This window comes from Esox lucius, chromosome 4 (genome assembly GCF_011004845.1).
Source record: "Esox lucius isolate fEsoLuc1 chromosome 4, fEsoLuc1.pri, whole genome shotgun sequence".
Lineage (NCBI taxonomy): Eukaryota > Metazoa > Chordata > Actinopteri > Esociformes > Esocidae > Esox > Esox lucius.
The window spans coordinates 6,067,700-6,083,581 of NC_047572.1; the positions used below are offsets into that span (position 1 = coordinate 6,067,700).

At 40.8% G+C, this 15,882-nt stretch overlaps 1 protein-coding gene across 3 annotated transcripts in view; it reads right to left on the reverse strand.

Moving 5' to 3' along the window:
- Positions 1–2,787: 2,787 nt before the first annotated feature.
- glra4a (glycine receptor, alpha 4a) overlaps positions 2,788–15,882 on the reverse strand; it is a 112,694-nt gene continuing 99,599 nt past the window's right edge. The window contains exons 6-11 of one of the 3 annotated variants that reach the window (XM_020044974.2): positions 11,259–11,396; positions 10,723–10,937; positions 8,325–8,474; positions 8,110–8,193; positions 6,705–6,827; positions 2,788–3,973 (exon numbers count right to left, since the gene is read on the reverse strand). In XM_020044974.2, coding sequence (XP_019900533.1) covers positions 3,677–3,973; positions 6,705–6,827; positions 8,110–8,193; positions 8,325–8,474; positions 10,723–10,937; positions 11,259–11,396 — 1,007 coding nt within the window. In that variant the 3' untranslated portion in view covers positions 2,788–3,676. The remainder of the gene's footprint in view (positions 3,974–6,704; positions 6,828–8,109; positions 8,194–8,324; positions 8,475–10,722; positions 10,938–11,258; positions 11,397–15,882) is intronic. The other 2 variants (XM_020044975.2, XM_010896771.3) reach the window with 2 other exon arrangements.

A 15,882-nucleotide genomic window follows, 5' to 3' on the forward strand; every position in this document is an offset into this window, starting at 1 on the left:
CTCTTTACTGATGATTGGTTGGACACATGCAGTATACATACCATGGAAATAGAATTTCTGCTTCTGTAACAGTTACGTATTGTGGAATCTCTGCTGTTGGACTGACCACACAGTTGAATTGAGAAAAGAACAAAGAAACAGAACTTGTATGGACACATTACCTTTAATGTGATTGCAGATTAGGTAAAATCATTAGCTGCTTATCTGTAGGAAACCATTTTCTTTCTGGGTCTGTTGTTATGATAGTATTTATTTAGCTGCAATGATTAGTTTGCCCCCGACTTCTCTACACAGAATTGTCAGTGTTTTTCCCTCCAAGGAGAGTCCTGATCATTCTGTTTATTGTAGTTGTAAGCATTGTAGGTAAGACAAACCTTGCCTTGTGTGAAGGGACACCTTGTGTGAAGGGACACACTCCTGTGTCTTGATTCACTGTGCATTTATATCTATATTTAAAGTGCCTGATGCCATTTTTAAGTTATGCATTAAAAACCATGCTTAAAACATTATTTTTGCACAATACTTTTTACAGTGTGTAAACGTGAGAGAGGGAGAGTGGTTTGATAAGCACATATTTATGTGTGTTTGTGTGTGAAGACCTAAAAGGCATTCATTCAAAAGGCAACAGTATTGATCTAAACCATCCCAAGACGCTCCATGGTTGCTCACACATCAGTTTTACTAGTGGCTTCCACTGACATTCTTCTCAGATAAAGTGGGGAAAGCATGTTGATGAAGTGGGGAAAGCATTATTCCCAAGGGGCAAAAGCAAGGGCATGTCTTGACCATTGCTGACCAGGACATCCATCAATCCAACAGCTCTGTCTTCTGCTTACCTGTCCTTTAATGCTAAGGTTCAAGCCTGCTTTTAAAAGAAAACAAAGGGAACTGGTCCACATGGTCATATCCTATTCTTAATTGCCTTGTTGGCCCAAACCGGCTTTTGTCAATGGAATAAAGCAAAAATATGCTTTGCTACAAAAGTAATCAGAGTCAATTGACACCAGGGGCGATGCAACATCGTTAAGCGGATTTTACGTTCAGGCAAATTAGTATTCTAATTTGAAGCCATCATTCCAGTGGACAATTAGGTTATTGATTTGACTGTTAAAGCGCTCAGCAGTTGTGTCTTTACCCATGACACCCATCAGGAGAAAAAACCTATGGGCTACCTTGCCAAGATAAACTCTCACGCTCCTGGGGATTTAGTGCATGATGTTGTCTTACAAATCCCACATGTGAGGTCCATTGGGCTGTCTTACATTGGCATCCATGAGATTATGCTTTATTGGCATCCATTAGAGATGTCTATATCTCAGTTTCCCCCCATTGCTTGTGCAAAAACACCCTCAAGATAAATCTTCCCTTTGGGAGACAGGGATAGAAATAAGACAAGTGGGAGCGATCCACCAAAAAGAACAGGCCTATATTTTTTGCGTGTCAGTCATGGATTTAGCAAAACCTCTTAAACTGACACAAAAGAACTGTTTCCACAAAATTAGACTCTACCTTATGTTATTCGGAGCTGTAATTAAAACAAATTGAGACATTATTTATATAAGGTTGTTATACTCAATGATAGCAATCTTAATTTTGGATCAAGAGCCTTTCCTGTTGCACTTTCTCCCCTATGGGTTTAGACTGCTGTGAAGAAATTGTGGTACAGACCCTCTTTGTTAATGATCAGTCGCCATTCTGGGGGAAATATTCCCATTATTGCACACTAGTCAATCTTTTTGACATTTTGGCTATTGTCCTCAGATTTCCTTCTGAGAAATCTACTTAAGCTGTCAGATACGAGTGCGCAGGGCTTAAGTGAGTGTCAACCCACTATATGTTCAGAAACACTTTAAATCTCTCAGGCGGTATGCCTTCCTCCACTTGCAATATTCAGGAGTATTCAGGAATATTTAGGAATATTCAGGAATACATCATACATCAGGAATTGAGCTCCTGTCAGTAACTTTTAATAATAATAAGTCAGGACATGTTTTTGGACCAGCTTGTATCAACTTTGCAGAATGCATGTAGAAGAGTATACACATTAATTTATCCTTTGGATGTCCCTAAGAAAATCTGATGATATGGAGACTATACGCTGTATGCTTCTCCCAGTCCAATTCAGTTGGACTGGTAGTTCACTGAATTGGTGCTAATAAGTATTTTCGTATGCATCGATTAACAATGATTCATCAAGGGTGCACAGCACAGCCACGTCCACCCACCAAACACCCATTTCTACATAATTTTTAAACCAATTAGTTGATAAAACAATCTCTGATTTAACATTAAAATAACCATGCATTTCCGACTTTATTTGCCCATCACCACACTACAGTAGCCACACTGGGAACACAAACATGAATGGTAGTTTTTCAAACATTTGGCTTAAGGATTCTGTTAGTTATGCGTCAATAGAGAAAAACATCAGAGCGATGCATGTTTTTGCTTGTGACTATTAATGCTCCAGGGTGAAAAAGCCTTGAAAAACTTTTGATGTGAGCTGTTCACTAATTTGCTGTGAGGTCAAATTGTATATTTTGATGAAATAGTGGCATTGCTTTTCTATTTGTATATTTGCCTAATGTAATTTAGGCCACCATTGGTGTAAGACTATAACAGAAAGCAATTCTCTATGATGTAAAACTTTTGGGGAATTTCCTGAGTTGTCAAACTTAAATCTTCTGTGTATTATGACTCGGCATTTCTTTAAAGGAAGCAATTTCTATCTCCCACCAACAACTGATTTAGGGACAAAGGAGTGAAAGCAATTTCGATTTCCTGGCAGAATATCCATTTATTCAAATTTTAGACAAAAAGAAATGCACATTTGTTCTGTGTGTAATCGATGAACAACTCTGTTTATGTACAGTTTATACATTTGAATATATATCTCATCATATGTAGTTAAAACAACATATTACCACCCATTAAATATCCAGAAATATCTAAGACCCAATTCCCTCCCTCACACCCTCTAATTGCTCTGGCAATTTAAAGCTGTAAAAAAGCCATTATAATTTTTTTAATTTTAAAAACATTCGTTCAAAGATGCGTTGTAAGGTTTCAAGTTAGTATTACTCATCCAGCCACGGCTATTATTCCTTTAAGGTCACTGATGCCTTTAGCCATCGTTCAGAGTTCACAAAAAATTTCATGACGAGTGCAATTACAGTACACTTCTCAAAATCCAGTCGAAACAAGATGGGTAAGTAGGGTGGCTAATTTCAGGGACATTTTTATAAATTCCCTGGTGTCCCTAAAAGTCCTGGTTGGAGAATTCATTATATCCTAGTAATTCAGGACTAAAATGGAATTTGAGTAAAACCAGAGAATGTATCAAAGGTTTCTGAAATGTTGCAACCCTATGAGTAAGATAAGAGAATGCATTAACAAACAGCATTTTTAACACCAGTTTGAATCCACATGGATACTGTATCTTTTTCTTCTCTGTTCACACTCTACACATAGCTCTTTTGCTGTGATATCCTGAACACCTACCTGAGCACAGTTTTGAGCATCAATGGCAACGGTAACGAAGCATACGCCTCTTAAACACTACATCCTCTTTTATAAATGTAGATCTGACAGGCAGTTCCGGTTGAAAGAAGAAAAACAAACAGAAAAAGTAGCAAGAAACAATGAGCATGTCGCCGGGGGTAGAGCAGAGAGCTTATTACAAGTTTGCGTGGATGTCCTCATGTCGAAGCACTTTGTATGTAATCCAGTAGAAGATGTTGAAGAAGAGGAAGCTCAGGGGGAAGACTGCCCGGGATACTGTGTCGATGCGCTTGGCCCGGTCCAGGAAGCGCTTGCGGACCATCTCGCCGTCGTACACGGTGGACACGGGCGGAAGTGGTGGGGCGAAAACAGTGGCGCCCTCCACAGCGGTTCCATCCTTGGTCTGCAGGCAGTGACCGAGCCCATAACCACGGAAGTAAAACCCACGGCTGTCTCTCACCAGTTCTTCTTCCTGGAGAATGGAAGACAAGAAAAACAGATTGGTTTCCTTGTGTCAACTGGCCTCTGCTCACATTTTTGCCTTGTCAATAATTGTGAAATATAGGCATTTAGGGTGTAAGGTACTGACTTTTCTACAAAAAACACCAAGCATGCCTGAAACTATAACTTAAAGGGTAGAGCAATCGCCATTCTCTCTTCTTTTGCCTTAGTGTGATAGATATGGAGACTGAATGCTGCTCCCAGACCCATTCAGTTGGAATGGTAGTTCACTGAGTTGGTGCTAATAGGGGTGTCAAACCAAGGAGGGAAATTGTGTTCATCCTCTTTTGCTAACCTACATCTATGACGCCCTCTTGTTGTTGCCAAAGAATCTGGCAATCTCAACATTCAATTTGCAGCCAAAATGATGGTGGAGATGCTCATTTGTTTGTCAATGACAACATGAAAATCCTTGAAAATATATTATAAAAAAAGTTAAAAGTTGCTTTGTTTTGTGGTTGGAATTAAAAATGTTCTCTATTTAGCTTAACTATTTAGAACTGAGCTAGACATTTTTGAAATACCGGTCTTGTCTGGACAAAAAATGCAAAACAATTGGACACCAAGGTGTTCAGTGAAAGAGGAAAATAATATTTTATCAATATTTGCATCATTTGAATTGGAGGATAGCTTGTTATTCATTCAGGATCAAATCGTATGCTCTCCTCAAGCACTCTCTTGAACGAATGTTTATATTTCAAGGCTGAAGAAATGCCAGTCTGTTTGGCACCTGACTTAAGAGTACTGTACATGGAATGTAATAAATTATTAAAAAGTTTGTTTAATCAAGCCAGCGGCCTAAACTCAAGTTGTGATATTATCTGGCAATTCTGGAGTATTTTTTCCCAGAGGAAGGGAGGCGGGAGGGGAACCACATAATTTGAACGAATGACATTTTAAGTACCTTCATTTTGAAAATATACATCCATTGATCTTTGTAGGTTAAATAACCTTCTGAAATTATGGGCCACTCAAGGTGCATAAATGAAATGTGATCTTGAGGAAAAACTCACAATGGGCATTGCCATTTGATGCATAGCAAGGCCCTCTTTTCATGCAGTGTGAGATGCCCTATTCTCCGTCTTTGTGACGATTATTAATAGACATGTAGCTTAAGGCTGGCAGTTCACTGACACCATGAGAGATGCACTTTGGCAGGGGGAAAGTGAAGATATGGGATCTAAATTGGGTGATTAGTAGTAGTCTGTGTGAAGACAGTGAGTGACTTTACCCTCTACGTTTCTCCCTAACACTTTGGTTTCTGAGACTCTGACTAGCTATTGCTATCTCATTGCGGGTTAGTGAAAAACATCTAAACATCTAAGGTCAATAACCACTTCTGATCTAGCTGTACAATGGTTCTGAAGAGAGTTTGCATGAGACATCATAGTACTAGTGGTTTATTTGAAAGCTCTATCTTCTGGAAAAAATCTGGGTATAGGGCAACTGGCAATATTCCCCCATTTAAAGCCCAACCTTTGCTCTACTCCAACTTCCTTTCTGCAGTTACATGCATTGACGTCCCTGCCTAACTTTCCTGCCTTAATTTCTTGGCTATGAGTGATCTCGATGAAGCAAACCGTTTACCGGTTGCACAAAGACAAATATACAGCATACAAAAGAAGGATTTGTCTCTCTTTATGCTCTTAATTATCGCTCTTACTTCCTCTTACACTAGTCAGTACATCATCTTGCATTAAGTTCTGATGATTGGTTTTGACAAAAATAATAGGTACTCATCCTAATTGGCCCTTGCTCACAGTCCCAGTCAGGAAATTTCTGTAAAAACAGATTTTTTGTAGATCTAACCACTGTGAACAACAACATGCCACATTGTGACTTTACAGAACAGGGCTGGACTGGCATCCAAAAGGATAGCCCCTGTGCCAGTCCATTTAGGGTCTGAGTCTATTTAACTTAATTTTAACAGCAGTAAATTAGCCAAAAGATTTTTATTCTGAGCAAAAATCTTAAAATATGCAGACATACTGGCATCAACTGCTACCAGTTTACACCATGTTTTACATTATTGATGTTGGCTTGGGAGGCACTGCCAAAGTAGAAAAGCAAGTAGTTTTTAAGACTTTGAAATCAAAGGTCTCTACAGGGCCGGCCTTGGATGTTCTGCTGCCCTTGGCAAGACAAAAAAATACAGCAGATCAGGGGCGCCGAAGGGTGGCAGTCAAATGCTAACACTGGAGGGAGGCAGCCAATTGTCAAAATGGCGCCTCAAATTCAAGAGCCGCCATAGTTGGCTGTCTAATTTTGCCTAATGGGAGGGTCGGCACTGGGTCTTTAAGAACTAAGCAATCAAACACCCTCTCAGTGCAGGGGACGTCCTGAAAAATATGTTTTTGTGCAGGCAAGACAGGGAAGGTGAAACACATTTCCTCCTCCCTGACAAAGTGATAACAGAAGAGCGAGAAAACACCTGGAGTTAAAGACACACAAAGACATTAGACTTCAAATAAACCTTAGGAATTAGGAGGGAGTGAACAATATGAGCAAAAACCAGTGGGGAGAAGAGTGACTAAGGTCGAAAGGGGCTTGTTTCAGGACAGCACTTGCACTTGGTGGAGCAGGGGTAGAACAAGTTTTGTTTCGGGACCAGAGGTTGTGCTCACTGGTCACAACCCATTCAGTTTAGAGGGAAAGAGGTGACAAGACGTTGGTGTCGGGGGGGGGGGGGGTGTTGGTTTTACCCTGGCACAGGCGCTGCAGTGCTGATTCAGGTTCCCATGGGAGCTGGTGGTGTGGTTTCCAGGCAGGTCATTTACTTTCCTCAGTGACTCTATACTTCCCTGTTGATTTAACAACGCCATGGCCTCCATAGGGAAAGGATCAAGTAAATAGATTGTAATAATGCCATTGAAAACCATACTTCATAATTCTTTAGTGTAATTCAGACATTTGTAAATACAGTGAACTTCTAGCAAATTCATTTCTATAGTTGGTTGATTTTCAACTTGATTTTTGCATGCAGTTGCCCAATGGATCACGCACTTATTTGCCCAGCTTTTGTCCATAGGCTTCTGAGAGAAAAGTTGCACTCAGTTCCAGCAAAACATAATTCCTCAGAAAGGCTAATCTGCTTTTGGTGTAGATTCAAATTCAGCCAAATAACTTTCTTTAAACGAAAAATGACGATGAACGATGTGGTCATAAAACTGATCAAACATGTTGGTGCGTTAATAAAGAAAATCTAAGCTATACTATTTAGCCTTTATTTCAGAGAACCACTCAAGCAAAAAAGTAGAACATATGGTACTGTAGATCATCCACAACTGTAGCCTAGGGAGTAGCTCAAGAAAATGAATTGTAGCTCAAGAGAATGAACAAAAACATGCAGCATTTTAGCACTGTGCCACGTTTTCTTTCCTCTGTGATGCTAGCTGTAGCGTACATCTACACAGGAACATGGGGTCAGAGAGTGAATTCTCTCTGTTGTTTTCCTAAGCTAAGCTGTAGACCATGGATGTACAGCAGATATTGATTAATCCTGGTAAGATATTATGCTTGCAAGGTGTACTCCATCAGCCCAAGGCCTTGCATCGATACTGCCCTAGATGGATAACATGCAAGCCAAAATGCCTAGAAAGGAGTGATTGCACTACAGATGTGGAGAGTCTGAGATTCCTTCTCGTTGTCGCTGAGAATCATCTTATTCTCCCATTATTGATTTGGGTCCAGTAGAGTCCACTAAATCTCTGGGATTTTTCTGGTCTGGACAGTGGGAGCTATGCTACAAGTCTGGGCCTGCAGCCCAACCATTTGGAAGCACCTGTTAAGGCCATTTATTTATGTTGTCCCTACTCTTGATTTAATTCTTTTGCTAAAGGTTCGCCCATGTGTTCATTAGACCTCAGCAGCACTGCTCTCCACAAATGAGTACATGGTGGAGTTGTTGTTTGCCTGGATATAGTATCACACCGGAACTGTAATATTATACTCCCAGTCCCCCCCCCCCCCCACTATGTTGGTCTCCCAGATTTCCTGTGATGTGAGGCCAGAGGACAAGTTGTTGGCCTCTGTTACCTAGCTGGGGAATGGAGTGGGGGGAGGGGGAGAGACGGGAGCACACGGACCTGTGTGCAGGTCAGTGCTTACCATGGAAATGAGCTGAGTCTGAAACGAGCTGATCTCCCTCATGTAATGTGACGGCCAGCTGTAGCGTGTTGCTGTTGTCAGTCCCTGAATATACAGCGACGCACAATAACAAGGGCCGTAAGTCACCTTGATAGGAAGTGACAGGTCTGTGTGTGCATGTGTGTGTGCATGTGTGTGTGTGTGCGTGTGTGTGCGTGTGTGTGATTAATACTAACTATTCTCTGCCGTCGCTGCCTCTTCCTCAGTCTGATGAACTCCTTGTGCTGCCGCGAGACAAAGTTGACCGCTGCATACTCGAGCAGTGCAGCAAACACAAACAGTAGGCACACAGCCATCCAGATGTCGATGGCCTTCACATAGGACACCTGAAGGAGGAGGGGGCACAGAGTCAACAGGTCATTAATGGCCAAAGGTGTTGGTTGACATAATGAGGGGGCGTGGCATAATGCCTCTAACCCAATCCCTCAAACAGGGAGACTAATGACCCTAAAATGTGACAATTATGCTAGCATATGCAACTATAATTGTCTGTGCACAAATTAAGAAAATAATGTACCTAGTCATGCATGAGTGCCTAATTCAATTCCAAAAACTACAGCCAAGATGCTGTTTCATACTACCTTATGCAATTGAAAGGAAGCCCGCACTGTGGAAACTAAGCGCTCATCTGCTCTCGTTATGTGTGATTCACTGACACCATCCCAGCTGCAGTAATGTCATGTAATGAGTTTGTTTTGAATTTATTTTGTATTCATTGTAATACCTTAGTCACAAACCTTTATAGGGTTGCTCTTTTAAGAGTGGGAGTGTTACGGATACAGGTATGTGTGTGTATTTTTGTTTTCCCCCTAGATTTGGTCGCGCTACCAACCACCCTAGACTTTTAAGCCTAGGGGTTCATAATAGTAGCTCACTAAACTATTCTGAAATAAATGCAGTTTCCACGTGTTCTGCCACATGCTTTCATGTTGTGTTACCCTGCAAGTTTCTTGCCCTGTCTGTGGTGCTTGCATTTTATTATCAGCTGATAGGACCTACTGGACTTTAATGTGCGCAATCCATGAACGTTACCTCTGAGCAACAGTTTTACCGGCTACACTGAAAATGTATATTCAGAATATCAATTGGATCTATCTGTTATTTGTGTGAAATATCCGCAGCAGTACACTACATTAATCTATTAAATATTCTATTAATTAATCTATTAAATATTAGATATGCTATTAAAGGACAATTACACTGGAAAAATAAAATGTTCCACTCCTACATTTGTTTTATTCTGATTTAAATTAAACATTCAAATTGAATTAAATTTAATCTCTATGGGAATTTGTAACATTAGTAAATAAGAAACCTTACAAAGGAAAAATACTACTGAGAAAAAAAAAAAGGGACTAGGCAAGTTCTGCCGGTCCCCAATTAGAAGCGATGAATGTTGTTCTATGTGGCAGCCTGTGTCTTTAACTACTATGCTATTTAAACAGCGGGTATTGTTGCGTGTGTTACGTGTGTAGAGATGTGGTGTCTGTTTACTTCTAGCAGTGTCAAACTAATTAGTTGAAACTCCACAGTTCTCCAAACTAGTTCCCTACATTATTAGCTGACATCCAAACCAACAACACGTATATAACAGGGTCGCTACACTGCATTCAATGCGTTCAATTGGAAAGAGATCACTGTAGAATGCTAGCTTTTAGCTATAATGAAAACAATGACAGCTAACAAAATCGAGAGCAATATGTTTGTTGTCGGTGCAGTTCGTCTATCACAATATAACTGTAAACAGTTTTACTTTATACTTAATATAATGTAGCAACTGAGGCTTGTAGCCAGCAATTTTTTATACTGTCCTAAACAAATCCAAATGCCTAATTAGTTTTTTTCACTGCAAGGATAGAACACCGGTCGCCTAGGTCACAGTCCGCGTCTCTAACCACTACGCTATTTAACAAGGGGTAGTCAGACACTTTCTCTTCTTGGCCGACTCCGCTTAGGCGGTCCGGCAAAAATGATTTATAGGGCCCCATTTAAAGTTTTTTATTAACCCAGGTATATTGGCATAAAACATAGTGCAGTACAAGGTAAAGTTGCAGGGGAGAGAAGACTGGGCAAAATATATATATATATTTTTTAAAGAAGCTCTATTCCCAAAATTGTTGAAGATACTTAAAGGAATTTTTTGGAATGTATGTTTTCAGCTCTCTGTTTTTGTCCATAATTGTTGTAGTTAAATTTCAGCAAACAATTAAAACTACATTTATTTGAGAGCATATAAATATTTCAGTTAAGGAACACATGCTCTTTGTAAAACAAGCCAGTGTATAGCCCTGCCATGTTCTTAGAATTCAAACGAAAAATGCTAAAATACATGTAGACATATTAGAGTCGAGGTCACAAAATGCACTGAAAGTCCATGCTCTATTTAGGGAGACACTGAGGTCAAAACAAATGTCAAAAGCTTGTTAAACAAGAACTCCTGTGGAGTTCAATCCATATTGATATCTGTGTGGTGGTTTTCCAGTTGTGAAACACATTGGGGACCAGGAGAAGGGATTTAAAAACACATCCATATTGAAAACAACCCAATGTGCTGGTGGACTCTTATCTACTCACCTTGGGTAGAGAAGCTCGAGACCCGGAGCTCTGGGTAGTCATAGTGAGCACTGTGGTGATACCCAAGCCCACTCTTGCCGGCGCAGCATCCATGTTGATCCAGAAGGAAACCCAGGAAAGTATGACAATTAGCAGGCTGGGGATGTACATCTGGATCAGGTAGTAGCCCATCTGTCTCTCCAGGTGGAACTTAACCTCAATGCAGGTGAATTTACCTGCCACCAGAAATTATAGATTGGACAAATGTCAATTATAGATTGTTCTCAAATTCTGTAATATTTGAATTGTTGTAAGTGTGAACATTCGAAGATGTTCCAACTTTCTTTTTTCTATAAATGTAATTTCATTAATGATTCTGTAGCATAATTGATACATTTCTGTTTGACTTCGAGTGATCAGAAAGGATGTTCATCCACATCAAGCTATGCCCTTAACTTCTATTCAACTTGGAGTAAATCCCCAACCTTTGTACTGTATTTTCTGTTCTTGTCATTAGAACAATGTGCTCTTCCACTAGACTTTCACCCAGCTCCCACCTGTGTTGTAGTGCTTGGTACAGTAACCTAGATCCTGCTCATCCTTCAGGACAAACTGTGGGAGTGTCAGATCATCAGCCACCTGCACTGGGTTCACTGTCAACCACTCGAAGATCAGATCATTCATGGTATACCCAACTGGAGAGAGAGATAGAATGTTAGAAATGCCTTTATTTTTTAACATTTATGCAGTTTACATTTCTGATTTCTGTTAACGATTATACATTTTTCACTTCCTCTGGCAATGTAAATATTTCCCATGCTAATTAAGCACTTTAAACTGAATTGAGAAAAGAAAGCAAGGGATGGAACAAGAATGAGAGAACATTTTCTTCTGTTGGCAACTTAGCTGAGCCATAGAACAGGCTGAACATTTTATAAGATGGTTAACTGAGATCTGTATTAACCACTGATTTACTTAAATCTAACATATACCAAATCTTCTGAGCAAATAATGTCAGACAATATTTAGATATGTAATAAACAGGTATAGCAAAGTTTTGGTATTCATCCTTGTCTTGAAAGTTGGAATTTGCCCCAGAAAGAGTAGTGAGAAGTTAGTAGGAATAAATTCAGGTTTTATTACGTAATTTAGCAGACAGTAATTTAGATTTACAGAAGTTTGTGCATACACTTTTGTACTGATTCTCATAGGAATCATACTCACAACCCTATAACATGAACAGAGTTTTTTTCTCCTCTGAACGAGGAGTACTTTTAGCGGAGCAGTAGGTATAGACATGTCGTAGTGGTGTGAAAAAAACTATCTGAGAGCAATGAGCGGGGTTTCCAACAGCTCATATCTGCTCTCATACACTAGAACGAAAGAAAAATATATTGTTTTCTGATGTCCTTTCTCATGACAAATGTACATCATTAGTATTAACACCGCAGAAATATGTGATTGGATTGCACATGGAACCTTCTAGCGTCAGGTTTAAAAGGGGTTTGCACATAGAAAATGTGATATGAAAAAGAACCACATAAATAGCAACTTCGTAAAAGGATGTTTGACCAAAATGTCAGAAGCTTCTAGTCCCAAGGTCTCAATAGCTATCCCTGCCTCTTTGTCAAGGTAAAGGTCATATGCCAAAGCTTTCAAAGCGGTAGACCGGTGGCTTGAAGGTCGAATGCAAAGGCCATACGTGAGGTGCATTGCATCCTAGACAGCCGGAGATGTTTGAGCACACATTCAGCTGATAGCTTAATGAATGCAGAGTTGCCCTTGCTTTTGCATAAATGTTTTTGCCACACTGAAGAACTGCTAAGCCGGTCGGTTTGGCAAGGTAACTGTATGCAAACATACAGTACCTCACAAAAGTGAGTACTCACTTTATGCAAATACTTGATTATATATTTTTTAACACTGAGGAAATTACACTTTTCTACAATGTAAAGTAGTGAGTGTACAGCTTGTATAACAGTGTACATTTGCTGTCCCCTCAAAATAACTCAGCACACAGCCATTAATGTCTAAACCACTGGCAACAAAAGTGAGTACACCCCTAAGAGAAAATGTCAAATTTTGTCATGTGTCATGTGACTCGTTAGTGTTACAAGGTCTCAGGTGTGAAAGGGGAGCAGGTGTGTTAAATTTGATGTTATCATTCTCACACTCCCTCATACTGGTCACTGGAAGTTCAACATGGCACCTCATGGCAAAGAACTCTCTGAGGATCTAAAAAAAAGAATTGTTGCTCTACATAAAGATGGCCTAAACTTTAAGAAGATTGCCAAGACCCTGACACTGAGCTACATACAGCGGTTTAACAGGACAGGTTCCACTCAGAACAGGCCTCGCCATGGTCGACCAAAGAAGTTGAGTGCACATGCTCAGGCGTCATATCCAGAGGTTGTCTTAGGGAAATAGATGTATGAGTGCTGCCAGCATTGCTGCAGAGGTTGAAGTGGTGGTGGGGGGTCAGCCTGTCAGTGCTCAGACCATATGCCTCACATTGCATCAAATTGGTCGTCCCAGAAGGAAGCCCCTTCTAAAGATGATGCACAAGAAAGCCCGCAAACAGTTGGCTGAAGACAAGCAGACTAAGGATATGGATTACTGGAACCATGTCCTTGTGGTCTGATGTGACCAAGATAAACTTATTTGGTTCAGATGGTGTCAAGTGTGTGTGGCGGCAACCAGGTGAGGAGTACAAATACAAGTGTGTCTTGCCTACAGTCAAGCATGGTGGTGGGACTGTCATGGTCTAGGGCTGCATGAGTGCTACCAGCACTGGGGAGCTACAGTTCATTGAGGGAATCATGAATGCCCCCATGTACTGTGACATACTAAAGCAGAGCATAAACCCTCCCTTCGGAGACTGGGCCGCAGGGCATTATTCCAACATGATAACTACCCCAACACACCTCCAAGATGACAACTGCCTTGCTAAAGAAGCTGAGGGTAAAGGTGATGGACTGGCCAAGCATGTCTCCAGACCTAAACCCTATTGAGCATCTGTGGGGCATCCTTAAATGGAAGGTGGAGGAGCGCAAGGTCTCTAACATCCACCAGCTCTGTGATGTCATCATGGAGGAGTGGAAGAGGACTCTAGTGGCAACCTGTGAAGCTCTGGTGAACTCCATGCCCAAGAGGGTTAAGGCAGTGCTGGAAAATAATGGTGACCACACAAAATATTGACACTTTGGGCTCAATTTGGACATTTTCACTTAGGGGTGTACTCACTTTTGTTGCCAGCGGTTTAGACATTAATGGCTGTGTGTTGTGTTATTTTGAGGGGAAAGCAAATCTGTACACTCATTACTTTACATTGTAGCAAAGTGTTGTTTCTTCAGTGTTGTCAAATATAATCAAATATTTACAAAAATGTGAGGGTTGTACTCACTTTTGTGAGATACTGTACATCAACTTCGACCAAGCAGACATACAGGACCACTCAAGATGAAATGAATTGCTTTGCACACATTCATACGCAGCATATACACCATAAAGACACACACATACTCCGTACAATGACTGATGACAAAGAATGTAATCTACTCAGCCTTGTTCGATGTCTTGCCCAAGAAGCCAATCATGTTACCTAACTGTTGGTCTTGAAGGCTCAATTTCCCCGTAACAGGGACCTGATTACAAGACCACAGAAATATCTACACAAATATATACTTTTTATTGGCCACCTGCTCATTATAGCAGGTGTTGCAGTATCACACCCTCTACTGGATCCGTACCCTCATTCAGCTCACCACCACACCAACCTGTCCAACCACACCCCTCATCACCTGAATACTAGTCACCTGTGTTTGTTACCAACTGCATTCACTCAGTCATATTCTGTTTTCTTTCCACCTTTCAGTTTGTTTGTTTGTTTCGTGCAACATACAGCTCCGGAGAAAACTCAGAGACCACTGCACCTTTCCAAAAAAGCTGAGAAGGAAGGTTTTGAGTGAGGAACAGAAGAGTTAAAATTAAGGGACCACTGCAAATTGAACGAGTCTGTTCCTCACTCAAAACCTTCCTTTTCAACTTTTTGGAAAGGAATGAAAAAGGTGCAGTGGTTTCTTAATTTTTTCCGGAGCTGTACTAAGCCTGTTTTGAGATTCCAAGTTCATATTTATTAACGTGCTCCAGACCTTTAGCTTATTCTTTGTTTTGACCATCTCTCTTAGCATAGCCCTTCTGGCACCTATACTTTGCTATTTTTGTCTTATTGTGTACCGACTTTCTGTGCCTGGCCTTTGACCTTATTTTGGACTTTGGACTTTTGTGTTAATAAACATAAGAATGCTCTGTGCTTTGATCTGCAACCTATTCAGGTGTATTTCTGACATTGTGGTAGACATTTTGTTATTCACTAGTCCAATCAAATCATATTTCTTATTCTAAGTATAATCAAATAATTAAGAAAGGCCATTGTGTGTTTCGGCTCCGCTTACTTTTATAGGGTGTGCCTACAGAAGATAGGTATAGCTTTGGCTAACTTCTCAAGGGCTGTAGACATCTTGTTATGTTGTTGCCGAAGTTCACAACAACGTGCATGGGAGGGGGACACAGTGGCCTGTACTGAATGCACATAGGCCTGAGTTCAACCTTCAACAGGGAGCTCTTGTCCTGACTCTGCTGAGAGTATTGTTAACTGCTCTAGATTTGTATATCTTGAATAAAGCTTTACTTGTGAAAATAATCTACAGTCTCTGTGCCTTTCCCATTTAGGGATTTCTATGACAACATGCAGAGGTGCAGATCCAACAGTTTAACAGATATATGGCCCTGAGGTGATACTTTTTATCAGTGTCTTTGCCCTGGTAATGATCCTCCTGAACGTCTCTGTTTGCTAGGTGGTATCAGCGTGGACAGCGCATGGCCCCGAAGGCTGAGGTCCAACATGACGGGCCTTTCTCTGACACCATGTGGAGTAAATCTCCTGGAGGGAAAGCCATTCGCCTCTGGTGGGGATGACTTCACCACCCTCTGAAGAGCTATGCGATTGCATGCGGTGCAGTTGCCATACTAGGCAATAATGCAGCCTAAGTCTATGCCCTAGATCTTCAGCTGAGTATGGAAGTGTAGTGATACTGGAGTCGAGCAAGGAGTGGAGTGCGTGTAATTTGGCTAGAGGGCAAAGTGGGGTTTACAATTTTTTGGAATGATGGCCATCTGTCC